This window comes from Streptopelia decaocto (genome assembly GCF_964273445.1).
Source record: "Streptopelia decaocto genome assembly, chromosome: 2".
NCBI classification, from domain to species: domain Eukaryota; kingdom Metazoa; phylum Chordata; class Aves; order Columbiformes; family Columbidae; genus Streptopelia; species Streptopelia decaocto.
In genome coordinates this window covers 161,421,473-161,441,940 of record NC_138655.1, presented here as the reverse complement: position 1 = coordinate 161,441,940, position 20,468 = coordinate 161,421,473, and the positions used below count along the sequence as shown (strand labels likewise).

General features: G+C 45.5%; 1 protein-coding gene across 1 annotated transcript in view; it reads right to left on the bottom strand.

The window, feature by feature from the left end:
• Window positions 1-1,015: 1,015 nt before the first annotated feature.
• Window positions 1,016-20,468, bottom strand: part of WNT9A (Wnt family member 9A) — a 58,157-nt gene continuing 38,704 nt past the window's right edge. The window contains exons 3-4 of the mRNA XM_082045535.1: window positions 14,733-14,995; window positions 1,016-1,560 (exon numbers count right to left, since the gene is read on the bottom strand). Coding sequence (XP_081901661.1) covers window positions 1,087-1,560; window positions 14,733-14,995 — 737 coding nt within the window. The 3' untranslated portion in view covers window positions 1,016-1,086. The remainder of the gene's footprint in view (window positions 1,561-14,732; window positions 14,996-20,468) is intronic.

The window sequence follows — 20,468 nt, the reverse complement described above, 5'->3', positions numbered from 1 at the left end:
CTCCTCCAGATGTCTGATCCAGTCCGAGACAGCTGCTCTACAACGCAAGACAGCACTGTGTTCCAAGATGCACTCGAATTTCTCTTGTCCTACCCAGAAACACACGTCCGAATTCAGCTGGCATAAGACTAAAAAGTTCCAGTTCAGCTTTCTGAAGCAGTTACCACAGGGTGAATTCGATCAACAAGAGGTGGGAAGAGAAGAAAAAAGAAAATGAATCATGCAAAATAAAACAAAATTATCTAGTGGTTCTTTAAAAAAAAAAAAAAAATAAAATAAAAAAGACAGCAATAGTGCTAAAGAAATGGTATTTAAAGAAATTGTTTTAAAAAAAGAACACGTGATTGGACTGAAGGGGACAGGCATATCTGATTTTCTACTGTCTTCCCAACCTCTTTTTTGGATATATTTCTGTCTGCAACATGGTGGACCCAACATTTTTGGGGCTGTATTTGGTGCTCAAAGCACGTGGATACGGAGCTGTTGTTAAAAGCTTAACCTCCCAGTGGGTCTCTTTGTCAGAGCCTTGTTTGCTCAATGTGCAGAAACTCCATGAGAGGAACCATCAGGGCTATTCCTGCTCACCCTACACGCTTCTCTCCAGTTTTAGAAGGGGAAAAAATTTAATCACTTCCTGTACCATCGCATTCAAAGCAGAAAGATCTTTGATTTGTATCTGCTTAGTTCTCTAAGCAGTTGGGTAAGCTCCGGGAATACAGTATAGGTTATAAGATAATATATTAGCCCAGGAGTCCATGGAGGATTGGTAAAACAATCAAGATGATCCAAGGATAAATGATCCATCAAACTGCATAGACAACTAAGATGAAGGTCAACTGGTGTCTAACCCCAGTGTGACAGGCACTTATTTCCACATGGTTGGACCTCATTAAAATTCAGTCTACAGGAAAACAAAACAAAAACAAAACAGCAACACAGCTGGGTCACCTGTACCCTACAAAGTGCTTATGTCTCAACATAGCTTTCAGATCCCAGAAGGTCAATCAAACCCTGTTTGTCTCCATATGTAGTTCTCATAGATCGCCATCGCCCGTCACCGAGGGTTGCCATCAAGCAGAAGACGCGTCAGTCTTTGCAGGTGTAAACCTCTTCTCTCTGGGTGCATTGCTTGCATTCCACATAGCAGCACCAACGGACTTGGCATTGGCACGGACGGGTGACCACCCGGCTCTGTGTATTATGCCCTCGCCCGCAGCAGATGCTGTCGCAGTTCTTGTCTTTGTAACATTTCCTTCCCGAAGTCCCAGGCGAGTATCTACTCATCATACAGAAGCTCGGGGAATCGTCAATGTAGACAAGATCCGTAGTCCTTGGGATTTGATCACTGTGACCAGGGATGGACTTCTTGGGTGGGGAGATGTCTCCTTCCCCCGTGGCCTCGTTGGTAGTGCTGCCCACTTTGAGCGATGTCTCGTACTTCTGCTTCAGCTGCTTCCCTATTTCATGGAATGGAGAGAGCTGCCTCCAGCACGTTCGGACAGTGCAGGATCCAGATACACCGTGGCATTTACAGGTTGTCTCCACTCCAGCTTTGATGACCTGCAGACACACACGGCCCCAAAAGAAAATCAGTTATGGGAAAGAAAAGACGCAGAGAAAACAAAACAAAACAAAAAAAATCAAAAAGACATTTCGGGAACACAAAGTTGATGACAAAACACAAATCCACTCCTGGAAGAGGACAGAAAATACGTACTACAGGAAATACTTGTTTCAGAAGCATCCCAGTTTCCAGGAATACGACATTTAGCTGCCAAAATATTGCTTTATTGGGTAGTTAATGATACCAGTAAGATGTATTATACAAAGGCCGTCTGGTGCTGCCTCTCTTCTACGTAGACAGAGGTCTGAAGTTGTCATGCAACTAAGAGATTAATACATATTCGAATACCAATTTATCTGTTTTAATAAGAATCGGGAGCTATGATAGAAGTGGAAATAGTTGGTTTAGTGGAGAGAAGAGGGAGAGTGCTGCTGTAACACAAACACACAAGTGGGGTGGCACATGCTCCAGAACATGAGCATGGACAGTAGGAGCCCTCTCCATACCACAGCACATTGGTTACCACCTTAAACTCTCACAGCTCTCAAACAACAGCAGAGGCTCAGTGGAAACATGGTTCAGCTGTGCTGTTCCCACCAGTAGTGACTGAGGAAAAACCTTCATGTAGCTGAAATTTATACAAAAGCTCTCAAGAATTACAGCCTGAACCTCCATCACCAAAACCAGCAGCTCCAAAAACACCAAGGTAGCTTCCACCTCTCCAGCTTGTGTTCAGGAACCTATTCCAGAACATGGTGACGTGTTCAAAAGATCTTGCCAATTTGTTTTCTGCTAGCAATGAAGACAATTGCATGTGCTTTTAAAAACAAAGAGAGCAGCTGCTTGCTGGCCAAACACAAATTTAATCAAGCACGTTTTCATGCAGGGTCAAGCCCAAGGCTGCCTCAGTCTCCTCTGTCCCCTTCCTTTCTCTAAAAAATTAAGATGTGAAGAAATGGAAAACAGAGTCCTGTGGGAAGGTCTCAGTATTTCCAGGTGGTTTAATGCAGGATTTACTCTGCCATATATATTTACTATAAGCAGCTTGGAAGGCTGGCTTCTCATACAGAGGAAAAAAACAATGAAATCTGGGTTGATATTGCAGTGAGAGAGCCCATCCCAGTGGGTTCTGTCCTCAGCCCATCAAGCAGTGACCCCTGGGGACTATGACAGGGCTGGTGGCTGCAGGGAGGACTAGGGGAGCAGTCTTCATCTTTCAACCAGAGAGGAGATGCAGGACAGTCGCTCTGCAGGAAGACAAGTGGACTTGAAATTTTCAGTTCCGGCTATGGGAACAGACCTCCTGAACTAAAGGCTGAACCATCCGCCCCATCACGAGCAAACAGGAGCTGATCCACGTCAGGATGAGGAACCTCAACTGCTGCCTGGATGCCTCAGCAGCACCTCAGGGTGAGCCGGTCCTGAGATCTGACCAGGTAAAACAGTGAGAAAGGTCACAAGTGTTTACAAAGAGCCTGATCCAGGGGTGGAAAAGCCACTTAACTAAATGCTGTGTAGGGCTTCTGGTGAGAGGATAAAGGGAGAAGGCATCACACAGGGATTCAGGGGCTGCTACACCCTAATCTTGTCTATACAAGCCACTGCCCTGGGAGTAACAGACTGCAAGGTTCAAGTCTCAAGCTAGTATAACATCTATAATGTATTGGCAGAATCTTCTATAAGGTGTTTTCAATTAGGATGGAAATGCATATTTTAGTCTCTCCACAAAAACAAAACCAAACAAACCAACCACAAAAAAGCAAACAAACAAGCAAACATATTATGACCAAGGTCTTCAAACTCAAGGTGGAAAATAAAGGAAAGACATTTGCACCATTATAAACTGATGTGGATTATGTCCCCTCCACACCAGGAGCCTCACGTTAAACCTTGTGTCTGCTTATGCCTCTTGATCACTATTATCAATAGCAAGGCTTCATTTCAAATCCTTTCTTAATTTATTTTATTCTAATAGTAAAAGAACTGCAGGGGTTTTGTAATGAGGAATTAGGCTCATCTCACAGATCCCTAAAGGAGGGAAGTAACTTGTTCAATATATCAGACAACAATACTTTTAATTTATTGTAATATGTTTAATTTATTCCCAAAGCAAAAGAAAGTAAATTTCCATAGAGGAAAGTGTCCAGATCTTGCCTGGGGATACCTTGCATGGGAATAGATCTCTTCAGACCACCACAAAGCACAAAAACAGAAGGAAGAGCAGAGCCAGTGCAACCACAGTGTTCACATATGAGATGGGGGAACATAAAGAGAAGATTATTTTCAACAGAAAAAGCATCATGAGAAGGAGAAGCAGCATCAAGAAGGGAAGAGGAGAAAGCAAAGAATCAATGTTTTTTCATCTTGGAGAGAGACAAAGATGGTAACAGCCCCTCAGGTGCTGTAAAGGACTCCATGCATACAAACCAACTAATGTTAAACAAAAGATCTCATGCTTTTAGAAAGAGCCTGCAATGAAGATGCTTCATGGCACTAAAGTGTATCCATCTCCTTATAAATGGCATCTGAATGTTCCTCTGCACCTTCTCCAGAGAGAGGTTTATGCTTCAGGCTCCTCCATGGGAAATGTGACAGCAGACACATCATTTGGACAGTCACAGACAACCTGCGTTTTGTCCACAGATTATAAACAGATATTTCTAGTTCTCCTTTCTGCACCCCCACATAAAAAAAAAAAGGCTACATTTTGACTTTAAATGGGTAAGGTAAACCACCCCTTAAAACTGTAAGTTAGAACTGAGTCTGTTTTATAGAGCTGCCTCCTGTCAAGATACTACTGAGAGTGACTGTCCTTTGGGCATCTACAGTATCTGAAAATATTAAAAAACAAAACAAATTTTCCTCCCTCTGCCCATTATGGCATCTGCCAACATTGCGGCCTCATGACAGCAGCGGGCTGGCTCCAGTCCATTTCCTGACCATCCGATTCTTAATTATTTGGCTGCATGAGTCCTGCTGAGCACCATGTGCAAATGTGCAATAGGTCATAGACTCAGAATTGGGGTCTGGCCCAATCCAGATATTACGGAGACATTTTTAGAAAGACACTCTGCATAATACTGCCTTCAGCAAAACCTGGCCAGTGGTCACACTTCATTCCTGTGACAGCCAAGACCTTTTCAAATGCAATCCAATAATACACAGTAGCACTGAAATGAGTGACGGGTTACAGGGAGAGATGTGTTACTGCTTATAGTGCTCAGCTGGGCCGGCTTGGGTAGGGACTGTCACGCTTTACGTGCCAAAGTGTCTAGCCAACTCTGCAAGAAATCCCACAATGTTAGACAAGAGCATACAGAACACATTTCAGCACTGAGAACAAAAAAAAAGAAACAACAAAAAAGCCCTCACCCATACTGTCCCTCATGTAAAGTCACATTTCTCTGGTTGTCCAGAAATGAGAGCTGAGTTGCTGCAAAACAAAGCTTCTAGACCTGATTTCATGCCCAAATCCATCAGCAAACTGGGCAAAAATTGCTGAAGGGCTGCACACAGTAGCCATTCATCAGTTCAGGGTTTTCTCAGTCCTTCTACCTCCCCCCAAAACTCATTCACATCTGCTCCACCTGGAAAAGGAGACGACCACCATTGTACAGGAGACGGGAAAGTAAGAAACCAAGAGGAGTTGGCTTGGCTGCAGACAGGCTCCCATGCACAGCCTTGGCTGGATGTAGAATCGGAGAAGTTTAGGTCAGAAGGGACCTTCAAAGGTCATCTAGTTCAACCTCCCTGCCATGAGCAGGGACATCTTCCGCAGCTCAGGTTGCTCAGAGCCCCGTCCAGCCTGGCCTGGGATGTCTCCAGGGATGGGGCATCCACCACCTCTCTGGCCAACCTGGGACAGTGTTTCACCACCCTCAGTGTAAAGAATTTCTTTCTCATTTAGAGCTGGTTGAACAAGGCAGGTTGAACCTGGACACAGGGCTGTTCTCATCAGGAGCCACCTCTCCAGAGCGCAGTAGGAGAGCTGACGTTGCGGGTGTGGTATATCCAAGGTATCCACATGGGGCTGGTATATATAGCACAACGCATGTTGGAAATCCAGACCCTGATGGATTGGCAGCTGGCAGATGGCAGCAGATCTTCAGTCAGGAATAGGCATGTAGGTTTAGGCACCTAAATCATACCATCCGGCCAGGGTTGACCTCACTGAGGCAGACATTTGAGTTTAAATGTTTACATTTGAGAAAAAACTCTAAACTCCCATCTGACTCCGTGGAGCCAGAGCAAGCATAGGATCCTGCAGTGAAGCAGACACCTGCACTTGCCAAGCTGAGCAGCTCTCCAGGCTCCACCAACTGTGCTGACCACATCTTCACCCACCAACAGGGGCCTAGGGACCCAGCTCACATGGAGACACCTCAGTTTAGATGTCTTGACCTGTGAGCAGAATCCCACCTTCTGAGCAGAATTCAGATGTCTAAATATCAGGTTCTAGTATTATTTGAGGTACTGTAAAACATTGTGCATCATCACCAGATGCCCCTTCAGAAGCATAAAAGTCTCTCAAAAGCTACTAATGTGTACATTTCGGTAGATCAATTATACTCTCATTGTCTGTGCTTAAACAGTGATGTACAAAGCACCTAATGAATCCCAATCTGTTTTTTTCTGACTTCTTTCTAGCTCCTCATTAAGCAGTGTCTAAGACAGCTTAGATGTCATGCACTGGCAGACCAAAGCACAAAAGTTTTCCATTGTCCTCATTCTCATGAATGCACCAGTTCATTAAATCCAGCATATGGACTTTCATGCAGCCACTGTGCAAGTGTGGTGCACCCCAACCCCTCCATAAACCTTCTCCTTGAAGGGCGGGGAAGGACTCAAGAATGTTATGAAGCCGCTATAGTGAAAATTTTAGAAAAACTTTCTTCTCCAGCCGGCCTCCCGTGCTGCTGTCAGTCACAATGCAGCTACTCAAGGCGACGGGTGATGGAGAACCGCTGCCTATGGGCCCCTAACCACCCATGAGCCAAAAGTGAATCTTGGCAAAGCCCTTTGTTTCCCCACCTCATTCCCCTGTTCCTCCTGTTGTTTCAGGCTCCTGTCAGAGACACTTAAATCCAGCTCGTTCCTTTAGGAAGTAGAGTAAGACTTAACCAAGTCAGCAGGTTGCTTGGAGCAGTGTTGGACAAACTTTTCCTGGCTGGGCCCTGGGACTAATATCTAGATCATGTTTTCAAGCCTGGAGGGGCTTCCAGGGTATTGTAACATAGCTTTAATTCCCAAAGAAGCCTAGCATACATGCGAGAGAATAAGACTTTAACACAAGCTTATAATTTCAAGAGCCGTACGTAACTCCTGTTTTATTTTCAAGGCACACTGCAGGTCAGAGCCTGATCTGCCTCCATCCTACATGGACTTGAACCTCTCTTGAAGCACATAGCCTCACCACTTATTTAATACTAAATTCATCTACACCATGTTAAGTCACCACATGCATGTTTCTGTCTTGTCACAGATGTGAAGCAAAATGTATCAGCATAAATCCAAAGCACAGAACATTTCACACTCCCCATGGGCCAAACACCACTGCTACCACAACATGAGAGTTGTAGCAACTCAGGAGTAACAAGACCAGTGTGCATTTTGAATTCTTATTTTGTTACATGCTGTAGAGAACATGTACCATGAAAGTCGAACAATCAGTGGATCAGGGATAACATCACACATTGAAATTTTGTCCTCCTGAACAATCACCCGGTCTTGTAGTCTCACAAAGAGGAGAGCAGTTTGGGAGGAAAATAAAGCTCTCTGAGCAAATTAGTTCATTTGACTTCAGGACACAAACTCCCATTGATCTTGTCATGAGAATACCAAACACTCACAAAGGCACAGTGATGAAAACAATCATCATAGAGCAAGACTGAACCGTCTTTATTGGTGCTTGCTGCTAAGAGGAAATTAGATAGCACCACAGGACCGTCTGCCCAAGTGGCTTTACAAGAGCCATAGGGAAAAGGGATCACAGCAGAGCATTGCTATGCAACATGTAATCCTTCCTCACAACAATAGTTTTGCTACGAAGCTCAGACTAAGTGCCCCCGTAATGATCAGTCTCAGACATGCTGCAACACACAATTTCTCAGTGTTTTAGCTGAAGCACTCGGGACAGATTCCCATTCATTCCCAGCTGGGTCACGGGGCTCTGGCAAGCAGGTTTTTTTTGTGTTTTTCTTTATTTTTTCAGACAACTCTTGTCTGGGCAGCAGCAGTCCGAAGCGGACGCGTAGCCGTGGGAATTCCTCGGTTATAGCTTGGCTGTCGTCATGGCTGGTCTGCAGCTCCAAGGCTTCAAACCATTTGCTATGGTCTGGGGGAGAGGAGGGAGCAGATGAACCTCCTTAGAATCAGCTCACCCAGGAAAAAAGCCTGTCCTCACCTTGTCTTGCTTCAGAAAAGGGCTTTGGGATGCTTCTTTACAAATCAAACCTCTTTCGTCCTCCATATACGTATCCTCCTTCAATTCAAATAGGTTTAGTTATCCGCTTAGCTCAAGTATTAATGTTTGCTTGGACAGCAGCCACAGTCCCCATTTCTTCACAGTGCCCAAATGACTAGAAGACCAGACTTGCCCCTTAACACTGGACAGTGCCATTGGTTGAATTATAGAAGTTTCATGGGTAATTAAAAGTTTATATCCTTTCATTTTTTTCATTCTATCTTGTTTAAAAAAAAGCCCTTCTTTTGAGATTGTTTTCAAACTTTTTTAGAACAGTTTTCCCTTTCTACTACCCTTCCTTCCTTAAAAATGTGAACACTCAAATTTTAGTGAAACATACATTAAAACACAAACATTTAAACATAGAATAACATAACCCTACTTTAAACTGAGAAATTTAAAAGTATTTTCCCCTCCTTCAGTATCACTAGTGTGCTTCACATGCTAAGAAAGCTCCACATAAACAACTAACTGCAAACACTTGTGGGACAGGCAATTTTTTCCAGAGTATTGATTTCCAGGCCTTAGAAAGACTTTGGCTCAGCCAATCTCAGCCTAAAAGGAGGGGATGAAAAAGAAAAAAAAAAATCAAGAGAATATGCTTATGCATTCCTACCTGTCATAACCTGGAATAATTAATACCAGCGGTGGCCCTGCAAACTGACCTGTACACACAAAGTCAAGAGCTCACCTCAGAGAGGCTGCTACCCTGTTTCCCCCAAAACAAGACCTCCCCCAAAAATGAGCCCTAGCATGATTTTTCAGGATTTTTGAGGATGCTCAAAACATAAGCCCTACACCAAAAATAAGCCCTAGTTACAGTTCATTAGAAAAGTCAATTTAAGTAGTGTCCAGGCAGCTATACATGTAAAAAAGGTAAGCATCTTTTGGAGCAAAAATTAATATAAGACCCTGTCTTATTCTTGTGGAAACAGGGTATTTTCTAGGTTTGATTTGTACCTTGGCAAAACCATGATGCTAGATTTCTCACTGCACACACACCACTAAAGAAATTGCCTAAAGGATGCATTATATCTCCCTTTATTTCCCCCTGCCCCCATGCATCAACTCCATTAGCAAGCTTACTTGGATTTGTCTCATTAAAAAGGGCAAAGATAACACTTTTTTGAGGGTGCAGAAAAACAGATTAGTATTTGGGGTTGCCTGTTTGACAAACTGTGGAGTTTGACTGGAATTATGTTCACTAGTAGGAACCATATGAGGTGGGATGGGCAGCGCTTGTAAACACTGTGTCTGCAACAGGAGACCAGGGCGCAAACCTCTGTTCCACTACGCCTGTGTGTGACCTTTAGTAAGTCACTTAATCTTTCTGGGTCTCAATTTCCCCCCCCCCCCGCCCCGGTAAAATGGAGATACAGAAATGAAGAGGGTGGTATGCCCTGATAACATGCTACATGATAGCTCGTGAAGTTCCTCAGACAGATGATAGCTGGGCAAACATCTACCTGATATGGAGAGTCCGTCTCCAGCGCAGGAGGCACGCTCAGCCCTTGAGATAGATCCCTGCCAGCACCGCCTAAGGGGAAAAGCCATTCCTTGCATGGTCTTCCAAAACAAGCAAGTCAACAGCAAGGAAAAGAAAATAAAAATCCATGCACCTCCCACTGTCCTCGCCAGAGCATCCCACATGGTTATAGAGATGCAGGCGTAACATGTCTCTGGATGGGTCTGGACTTGAATCCTACAGCAACAAGGGTAACAAGGATCCTTCTGCACAGACTGAAACACATGGGTTGATATAGTGCAAAAACAAAGAAGCCTCATGAAAGGAACCAGTTTCAAAGGGGGATATTGCCAAAAGAGAGATCTTTCGGAGGGAAGGAATTTTCTTGTTCTCTATTTCTGCAGTCCCGTAGTTTTGCACTAAACACTCTTGGCCCTCAAAAGGACTATGGTTATACGCCTGACTTCAGAGCCCTGAAAGCAAAGGCTTGCTTACGTCTCTCCTTCTGGAAGGATAAAGGGAATGAGAAGATGACAATTATTATTATTTTTTATTTTCTCTTGGGTAACAGCAGCCCCCTTTAATAGTGCCCCTTAGATCTGTAAGACATGCTTGACCAGACATACCTCTGGAAGAGGTCAGCACTCCTGGGATTAAGAAACTTAGCAACGCTCCAGAGAGGGAGTTGGGAAGTCATGTTTAATGATACTTTGCTGAGAAACTGGGCAAATTTAATTAAAACATCACTTACTCAAGCCCAGTGGAACTAATTGAGTGCTCTAATATTCCGACTTTTCATTAATGGGTTACAAAAGAGGGCTGCACTTGTGTGTACAAGGAGGGGGGAAGGGGGAAGGATATACAGAAGAGGAGAGCTTTAGCAAGGCTGCCTGTGCTTCGTTTAATATAACCAAGAAACTTCATTGCTGGCAATGGAGCTTTAATACAGTTGACTTCTCCCACCCCCTTGACACATAACACACAACTCCCCACAACACACACCCTCTCCACCCAAGACCCTTCTGAAAGAATAGCTGAATGAGCGACAGTAGATTTGCCAAAGGAAGGGAAATTGCTTTTTTAATAAGTGGTCTATTCAGAGCTCCTGCTATTCAATAAAGAGAAGGCTGGAGAAGTCCTGGTTTAATTACCTCATCCTCACGCTAGACAAGCTCACCCTTTCATTAACGATTGAGGTCATATCATATAACTTTGTGAGCCATCACAGGCACAACATGTTCAGTGATTATTTCATTGGTGGCGACAAAATTACAGTCGGCCCATCAAGGTTGTAAAAACTAGAAGTAAAAATAATAATTAAATGAGAATGTCTACCAAGAGACACTAAAACTAGGCGGGATACGATAATGTCACCCTTGCAGAAATGCACAGATTGTTTGCTAGTGTGACACCATGGAGAAACCGCCGTGTTGACCAGAAGGGTATAGGGTTGGTTGCCAAATCAGTCAATTAAGCATAGGTCCTTTTTTCGCTGGGTCTCAAGGGACTATTTATTAGTTTTGCCATGACTGGGAGTAATTAGATGGGAAGGATTATATGTTGTTAAGAATTAGTGAGAGACCACTGAGCTTGTGCTATATCTTTAATAGATATTCCTGCGCTCCCTCAGTGAACACACTCATGCACATCCATACATACACTTTAAATACACGTGCACGGACCACAGCAGACTCCTGTAAGCAAAACAAATTACTGGAAAAGAAAAGTCTTCTTGTCCATTCCCAGTCCAGCCCAAAGCAGTCTGCAGTGCAAAGGTTTCGGTTCATGCATGTATGGCTTCACTAATAGACATAAAATCTGTGGTTTGGTTAGAGGAAAATCACAGCAGGTGCTGAGCAGGAATTCAGGAGAACTGGCTTCAGTGTCCTGTTTCATCACCAACTTGCTGCATGACCTGGGGGAATGCATTCAATTTGCTTCTCAGCTCCTGTTCAAAATCACAGAATCATTTTAGTTGGAAAAGACGCTCAAGATCACCCAGTTCAACCATTAACCTAACACCGACCATAATCATCTTTCTGAAACTCACAGGGATACCTAACACTTTAGAAGCCATAAGAGCATGTCAATTGTATAATGAGGGCTCCAATTCAGAATTGTTCTGTTCCAAAATGGCACAAATCAAGGCTATCTGCCCTCCTCTATATTGCCTCTGATTCACATTAAATACAAGTTATTGCCCAAGTAACCAAACTAGGTTAGTTCAAAGTGGTTTCAGACTGTCATAGTCCCTGGGTTAGCATCTCATGCTTCTCAACGGTTGGAAAGTCTTTAAGGCAGTAGTAGATGGGCAGCTTCTTCAGAGAAAAATGAGCAAACATGCTGAGTTTCATATTTAACCTATTGCCTTCTCAATGATTATTTCAATAAATTCAACGAGGGAACACAGTACTGCCTGCTGAGGACCTCTCATCCTCCACCAACGCTGCGCTGGCAGTGGGACCAGGAGGAAAAAAAGTCAGACTGAACTTGATATTAACCGGCACCCAAGTGTAAGCAATGTCAGAGACAATCCAACCACACCAAGAAGCTCAATGCTCAGGCTTCAAATCATTTTCGATATTTTGAAACCTCAAGTAAGCATTGTAAGTTTTGACCTTGTAATTAGAGCCAGCCTGGGTGCTCATCTCCTATGTGCACATCCTTGATCATCTCCTTACTTACACCATATTGTGCCAATGGTTTAGGTCCACACATCCTGCCTATATAGATATATGTTCTCCTGACCTTGAACTATCATCCTCCTAAAAGTTTCCTTCTCAACATGTGGTTCATTTTGTCTCTGGCTTTACAGTGCTGCTGTGAATCTGGTGGGCTAGTTGGCTTGCCTTTCAACCAGACTAAGGTACAATTATTCTAGGAGCATAAACAGAGAAATCTCTTCAACCACTGCTGCAAATAGGCAAGGAAAGCTGTCAGACAGCAATACCAACTCGACAGACACGGTATGGGTGGACAAAAATAGGAACAGCGGATCACTGACCTGCAGCAAAGGTCTTTGACTTGGATTGCCATGAGGGCTCTCAGTGTCTGGACAACCGTCACAACTGTTACTCAGCTGTTTAGCTGTAGATATTACACTAGTGCTCAGAAACCACTGCCAATGACCAGAGCCTGACTGTGCCAAGCAGAGGCAGAGGATACAAGAGAGTCCCCGACATCTCCCCTTCCCCTGGGAACTAACCCACAGTGGGACCAGGACACGAAAGGGCCAGCAGAAAGGGGAGATTCATTCCCTCCAGCTCATCCTTGGAGTATGCTTAGCTCAAAGTCACAGACAGTGTAGACCAGAGATGACAAATAAGGACACCTAACATAAATCCAAGACTGTGTCTCAGCCATGTGGGCATCCTGACTGCAGCTACTGGGGTGGAGAACACAGGGAATTAGGTCAGATCCCTTGGACAAGTTTTTTAGCCCCACTGCTGTTGGAAGAGAGGTATTCATAGAGTTACAAAAACATGTCAATGGCACCTGAAGACACAGTCTTATAGGTTTTGATGAGACTGTATTAAATGGCTCTGGAAAGAGAGGAGAGCAGGGGCATCTCACAGCAATCTCTCCAGCATGAAATCACAGCCTTCGAGAACCACCTTCTCCATTTTCAGTTCCATTTGCTACACAGCTAACTCCAAAGGCTTGGGACAGGCCCTCGGGAACAACCGACCACAAGGATTAAAACAAATTTCATCACCCTGTAAAGCCTGTTTCACACGCCAAAGAGCTGCAACAGGAGTTCAGAGACACTGAGCCTTTTAATCCAGAAGCAGAAAAGCTGTCAGCCAAAGCCAGACACCAGCTAAATCCAGGATATTTCTAATCCTGATCTCAGCACTGTCTAGGAGCATCTGGTGGTGAAGAGAGGGGGAGAGTTTTTGCTGGCCAGCACTCACTGGTGGCATTCTCCGGTGCCCCAACTCTGTCACAAGGAATGACATTTTATGCATACGCACAGGAACAACTGAGCTGGGGTGGCGATTCCTAGAATGCACAACTGGCTGGGCTGCATTTGCCTGGGAAACTGGAGACCCAGGTCCCCCATCCCAGCCCCAACCCTCCATCCAATCACACGGACAATAACAAGGCTCGGAGGCTATTTATAGCCTTACAGTATGTCTCCCTTCGAGGTTGGCGCAATGAAACCCTGATCCTGGGCACCTGTGCTGGCCAATCTGAGGGATTTTCGTGTTCGAGCAACTCTAGGCTAGGTACGGCCAAGCAGATTACGGGAGAAGGTGGAAAGCCCCAGCAATTGCAGACACTTCGTCCTTTACATCATTCCTGTGGGGAGGCCCCCCAGGCTGGAGGGTAAAGCCCCGTGGGAGGAACATGAGGTAGGGCACAGAAATCCTTCCAGCTGAGAGGATAAGGATGGGAAAAGGAAAAAGTAAAATTAAAAATAAAAGGAGGGACTACACACCCAAGCACTGCCAGCTGCAAAGCCAGCAGCTCTAGGCGGGGTGAACGGCTGCTATAAAGTACAGCTAAGGGAGCTGCTAGGACTGAGGTCAGTCGGAGAGGAATATCTCCACCCTGGTTCCCTGCCAGGTGTTTGACCAGCCAGTTTTAAAGAAACTGGGTTATGCAAATACTAGACTATCAGTGCTCCACTGAACTGCTGCAAGAAAAGCATCCCTTCAATCTGTGCTGTGGCAGCATAAACCCCTTCCTCCTTGTCCTGTCTCAGGTAAGCCTGGAGCACCTGCCTTTCCACCCGTTTACACTGTAAGGCCTGCTTCTCCCTGTAGAAAGCCAACAATCTTTCCCCCAGCTCATGTTCCCAAGGGAATGGCAGGAAGATGTGCCAGGAGAGGATCAAGTTGGACATTACAAAAATGTTCTTCACCCAGAGGGTGCTGAAGCACTGGAACAGGCTCCCCAGGTAGGTGTCATGGTCTCAAGCCTGACAATACTTAAGAACCATTTGGACAACGTCCTCAGACACATAGCGCGAATTTTGGGATTGTCCTGCGTAGGGACAGGAGTTGGACTCGATGATCCTTGTGTGTCCCTTCCAACTCAGGATATTCTCTGATCCTATAACTCTTGAATCACAGTGACAAAACCAGGGCATAGTCCTTTAACTGAAACTTCACCTGTCCAGCAGAACAATCAATCCATCACATCCAACGCTACCATTTCCACACCAAATGCAGCATCTTGCATCTTATTGCCCCCGCAAACACATGAACTCCCACTCCGAGCAGTCTGCAACGCACCTTCATCCCCACGAGGTTATTGTGGAAGTCCACCCTGGCTCGCAGGTCCTTGTTGGGCTTCCTCCCCAGGAACTCCTTGACGAACTTGTTGCTGTATTTCAGGTTGTCACCACAGCCCCCCCACTGCCAAGCCTCGCGGTTCTCCAGGTCGGGGGCTTCATCGCAGGTGCAACGCTCCATCCGCCCCGCACTGCATGCCTTGGCCATGGCGTGGGTCAGTCCTGCAGAGGAGATGGCGTACAAGAAGGCTGTCTCCTTAAAACCTGCAAGAGAGAGGAGGAGATGGCATTAATCGCAGCTGGAGCAAGGGTTACACAAAAGAAGAAAAAGCGAGGGAATCAAGGCAAAATATAGTAAGAAGAATTTAAGGAATGTCTGTGCATGCCAAGCTCTACACACATCACTGATCATAGAATCACAGGATGGTTGGAGTTGGAAGGGACCTCTGGAGATCATCCAGTCCAACCCACCTGCTAAAGCAGGTTCACCAGAGCAGATCACACAGGAAGGTGTCCAGGTGGGTTTGAATGTCTCCAGAGAAGGAGACTCCACAACCTCTCTTGGCAGCCTGTTCCAGGGCTCTGGCAATTCAAAGAATTTTCTCCTCATATTCAGAGGGAACTTCCTGTGTTTCAGTCTGCACTCATTGCCCCTCATCCTGTCATCAGGCATCACTGAAAAGAGTCTGGTCCATCCTCTTGACACCCACCCTCGAGATATTTATCATCATAAGTAAGATTCCCTCTCAGCTTCTCTTCTCCATGCTGAACTGACCCAGCTCTCTCAGTCTTTCCTCGTGGAAAGACTGGTCTCTCTCCAGTAGTCCCTTCTCCTTCTAGAACTGTGGAGCCCAGAACTGGACACAGTGCTCCAGGTTATGGTGAAGACGACACAGTGGAAAGCAAGGAATGAGAGAGAAGTGGCACAAAACAGGACTCAAGAATGCAAAAGAAACCTGGCCAGCTGTGTGGCTGTCACCCTGCAGACAGTCTCTGCCTGAAAACAGGAAAAAGGTGAGCAAGAGCTGGACAGGCCATGGAGGTATCATCACCATGGTACCACAATACTGCTACCAAGGGGACACCAAATAGCAGGAAACCAGGACAAACTTCTAGTCTGATGGTTGGGGTAGAATCACGAAGGCCCCTTGTTCTTGTGTAGATGAGGTTTCTCAGGGACACGGTTTAGTGCCACTGTTGAGTTAACAGTTGGGCTTGATGATCTTGAGAGTCTGTTCCAACCAAAATGATTCTATGATTCTTCCCTATTCCCCCACCCAAAAAAGATCCAATCCAAGAACATTTTGACAAGAGACACCTGATTGCTGGGAAACACACAATTGCCAGCCTGTCACCCAAGACAGCAACTCGCTCAAATGCCTCAAAAAGCAGTTTATAGCTCAAACCTCTCATGCACAATCCCCCTTTTTTTAAACAACAACAACAAATACCTCCATGCTCACTTGCAGGGATGCAACAGCATCCACTCAGCCCAACAGGTAAACTGAGGCCCAGAGAGACCCATGATTTTGATCCAAATGATAAAAGTCAGAAATAAAAAGCAAACATGCCAGTATTTATAACTCCTCATTCTCCTGCTATGGAAGCCGTAAACGACTGCATATTTGAGATGCAATTCCAGAACAGCTTTGGATTCAACTCAAGAAATCCCCCACTCAGAAATAACACAAGTGGATGGTGACAGTAGTGGATATATCTGTAAGCTCGTGTGTCAACCAAGGACATGCAGAGACACTGCCAGGGCATTTTTGGAACTGTTCCTTGGGAGGTTTGTGGTAGTCCAACCAAGCTCATGTGGTGCTGCCCTGGCCCATCCCCAGGGTCTGCCCTCCCAAACCACTCCCAGGTGCACAACGCTGAATTTCAGCAGAACACAGATGAAAATTCAGTCCAGAAGACTGAAGTTTGGTTCTCCCAAAGGGGCTGACTGAAACCAAATCGTGGTAGGCATTGTCTGACCATTCTACTGCTTATCTGGAAAAGAAGAGCAGGAACCTTTTCTGCACAGGAAGGTTAACATTAAAAACAAAACAAAATAAAAACAAAACAACACAAAAAACTACACACGTGTTGTGGACACCATAAAGAGTTCAGAAACTATTTTTTTGTTGTTGCTGCTTTGTGTTTATTTTGTTTTTATTTGTTTTTCTCCCCTTTGTTTTCTCCTTGAAGTTAGACCATGTCTTCTGGCAACCTAGAAACACCATCAGCATTGAAAACTCTCTCACTGAGAGGGTGGGAGAATTCTTTACTTGATTCACACATCAAAAAACTCATGGGGATGCAGACCACCCAGATCTTTCAGGTAGAAAAATGCCTTCTAGCCTACAAAAGATGAAAACAGCTTAGTTCAGAATTTTCTAGGTTAGAGCCTAGACTGCCCACATGCCTGTCACAGGGATGCCACTGCTAGAGAGATGCTCCTAAATCTCCATCCTCCTGAGTTGCAGAGTTGGCCTGTTGCCACTGCTACTACTTGTGCCATGAAACGAAGAGGTACCAGTATGCTAACAGAAGGTCCTTGGTGGAACAGGGCATGAAAACTTTTCTCCAAGAGTCTGAGACATTGCAACTAGTAGCAAACAAACAGCTTGGATGTGGTCCAGTTTAGTAGAGAGCTCAAATTTATCTACTCTGCTCTGGTGAGACCCCCCTGCAGTGCTGGTCCAGCTCTGGTTCCTCAGCACAGGACACACATGGACCTGTTGGAGAGGGGCCAGAGGAGCCACAGGAATGATCCGAGGCTGGAACAGCTCTGCTGGGGACAGGCTGAGAGAGCTGGGGTGTTCAGCTGGAGAAGAGAAGCTCCAGGGAGACCTTAGTGCAGCCTTTCTGTGCTTAAATGGGGCTGATAAGAAAAATGGGGACAGACTATTGAGCAGGCCCTGTTGTGATAGGACAAGGAGTGATGGTTTCAAACTAAAGGAGGGGAGATTCAGGCTGGACATGAAGAAATTCTTTACAACGGGGGTTGTGAGAGCCTGTCCCAGCTTGGCCAGAAAGGTGCTGGATGCCTCATCCCTGGAGACATCCCAGGCCAGGCTGGATGGGGCTCTGAGCAACCTGAGCTGGTGAAGATGTCCCTGCTCATGGCAGGGGTGGCACTGGATGAGCTTTGAACGTCCCTTCCAACCCAAATTATTCTATGATTCTGTGACCTAAAACCTACTTAAAGGCCTTCTGGTTTGAAGCACTACATTCAGAGCAGTTGTGAAATCCCAGTAGAAAGTCAGTACCATGCAACCACAATGTATACCAGGTTTGACAAAAATCCAGGAGGACTGGTTCAATTTGCCAGGTTCCACCCCTCCATCAATCTCCTCATCAGCTTCAACTCTACTCCTCCCGTTCTCCATCACTGAAAGCCTCACAAATTCCCAGTGCCCATCAGCATGGGTATCATCTCGCCCACGAGCAGCTTCCAAGCAAGTTCATGTGACATTTGGCTCTGGCCAGATTTAAAGCCATCTCTGCCATGCACTATTTGATTGCACCAAGATATTTTGTAACAAGATAATGAGCTTTAAATCAATGCAGGCATTCTAACCCCCAGTGCATCGACAGCCTGCCGTCCGCAGCTATCCAGTTTCAGCCATTTCCAAAATTGTTCACGAGTATCCAAAGAGGATAACAAGTCCCTTAAACAATCCCCCGTTATTTTAAGAAACAGGTTGCATCAGTCCAACTTGCAAACCAGAGGCCAGGCTGTTCTGGTGACCAAGTGTAAAAGTGGAAGGAAAAACCTTTTCCTAAGTGATATGTGGGTTTTTTTCCCCTTTTCTCTTTTTTTTTTTTTGTGCCTCTCCCTAAAAAGCTACAATAGCCCTGCAGGAAAGGAAGCAAGCCCACACCGACATATTTGAATAGATGTGTCTTAGTGGGTGATACATGTGCCCCTTTGCCCTGGGGTACCACTTGCTGCAATGCTGAACCAGGAACCAGCAGCTCCCATAGAGGAGGAGAAAGATTTACAGGGCAGTGTGTTATGCTGCAGGAACAACATCTGAAGGATTTACAGCATCGGTGGAGGGCAGAGATGTTGCAGGGGCATAAAACATGGGAGAATGAGACAGCAGGCAGAGACTTGCAGCTCTCACGTCTACCATTTATTACAGGGGGTCCTGACAAGGGGTTGGGGGTGGTTCTCAATGGTGTTTTAAGTCAACTCAGGCTGCTTTGAAACACTCCTTGCCGAGGGTTGCCCATGGGGACAAACATCTGAAGGAACAAGCTGTCGCCTCCAGGTGTCAGCATGAGAAAGTGCTTGGCCTTCCCAAGGCACCACTAATCCAAGGGACTCCTCTGGCATGCAGGGATATTTTTAAATGTCTTGCAGCTCTAGCTGGACCTCTTGGGTTTCATAAGGACTTGCCTTGTTTCCACTGCACTCAGTGACAGTGCATTAGTTAAGCCCCACGGCTTCTGAATTACTCCTTCTCACTAATTAGCAAGGGAAGACACTTTGCAAATCTCTGCTCTTATCTTTGAGCATGTCAGAGCCTGGGTTTCCATGTCCAGCTCCATCGCTGAACATGGGACTTTCTGGAAGTCACCAAAATGCTTGAAACCCATGCAAGCTATCTGTAAAATCATCCTTTAGCATCATTAGCTTCAGTCCAGAAATAAGAACTGGGCTTTACTTGAAGAGTGTGGAAAATTGGACTATGTGAGGTTGGTCGTGCAAAGGAGAGACAAAAATCCCACCTGCTCCTCCAATACTCTCAGCTTCTAGTGATCTCCACCTGAGCTGCTAGAAAGGGGTGTGGGAATTACCCACCACTCACATCCAGGGACCTTTTCCCTGAGTAGAGCACTAACAGGACACACAAACATTTGCAGTTTTTGCCTTGCACTATGATAGGACCCTCCACATCCCTGCTACTGGGACAGCACAACACATTCTGCCTTATTTCCCTTAACAAGGTATTTTCTTGATTTCTTTCCTGAAAGATTGGCATAAAAAAAACAGGAAAATAAAATAATTTATAAAAAAAAAAAGCAAGGGGGAACAACTTTAGAAACTTTAACACTTTCTCCTCCAGCAACAGCTCAGCCTCCAGCAGAACAGAGGAGGAGCCGGAGCTACTGGTTGCAGACACACAGATGAACGTCTCCAGCTCCAAGGAGAGGAGCTGTGGCCAGCAGTGGGAAGCCAGCAGGGTTTACTTCACTAGTAAAAGCACATAAATTACTGCCATACAGCACATCCTTCGCCTGCTGTGCACTTCCATGGGTGAGCTGAGCCCGGCTTTACTTTTATCTTCTACAAGCTCTTTTTGGAGCTGTGGGGAGGTGGTGACCCACTCCTGGCAAAGGATGCACCAGGATGATTGGTGACCCTTCCAGTACTCAAAAGGGGCCAATAAGAAAGATGGGGACAGACTTTTAAGCAGGATCTGTTGTGATAGGACAAGGGGTGATGATTTTAAACTAAAAGAGGGGAGATTCAGGCTGGACATAAGAAAAATTTTTTACACTCAGAGTGGTGAAACATTGGCCCAGGTTGGCCAGAGAGGTGGTAGATGAACCATCCCTGGAGACATCCCAGGCCAGGCTGGAAGGGGCTCTGAGCAACCTGAGCTGGTGAAGATGTCCCTGCTCATGGCAGGGGTGGCACTGGATGAGCTTTGAACGTCCCTTCCAACCCAAACTATTCTATGCTTCTATGACCAATCCGTAAAACACGAGGGAAGCTAATGGGTGCAGGAGGTGCCAA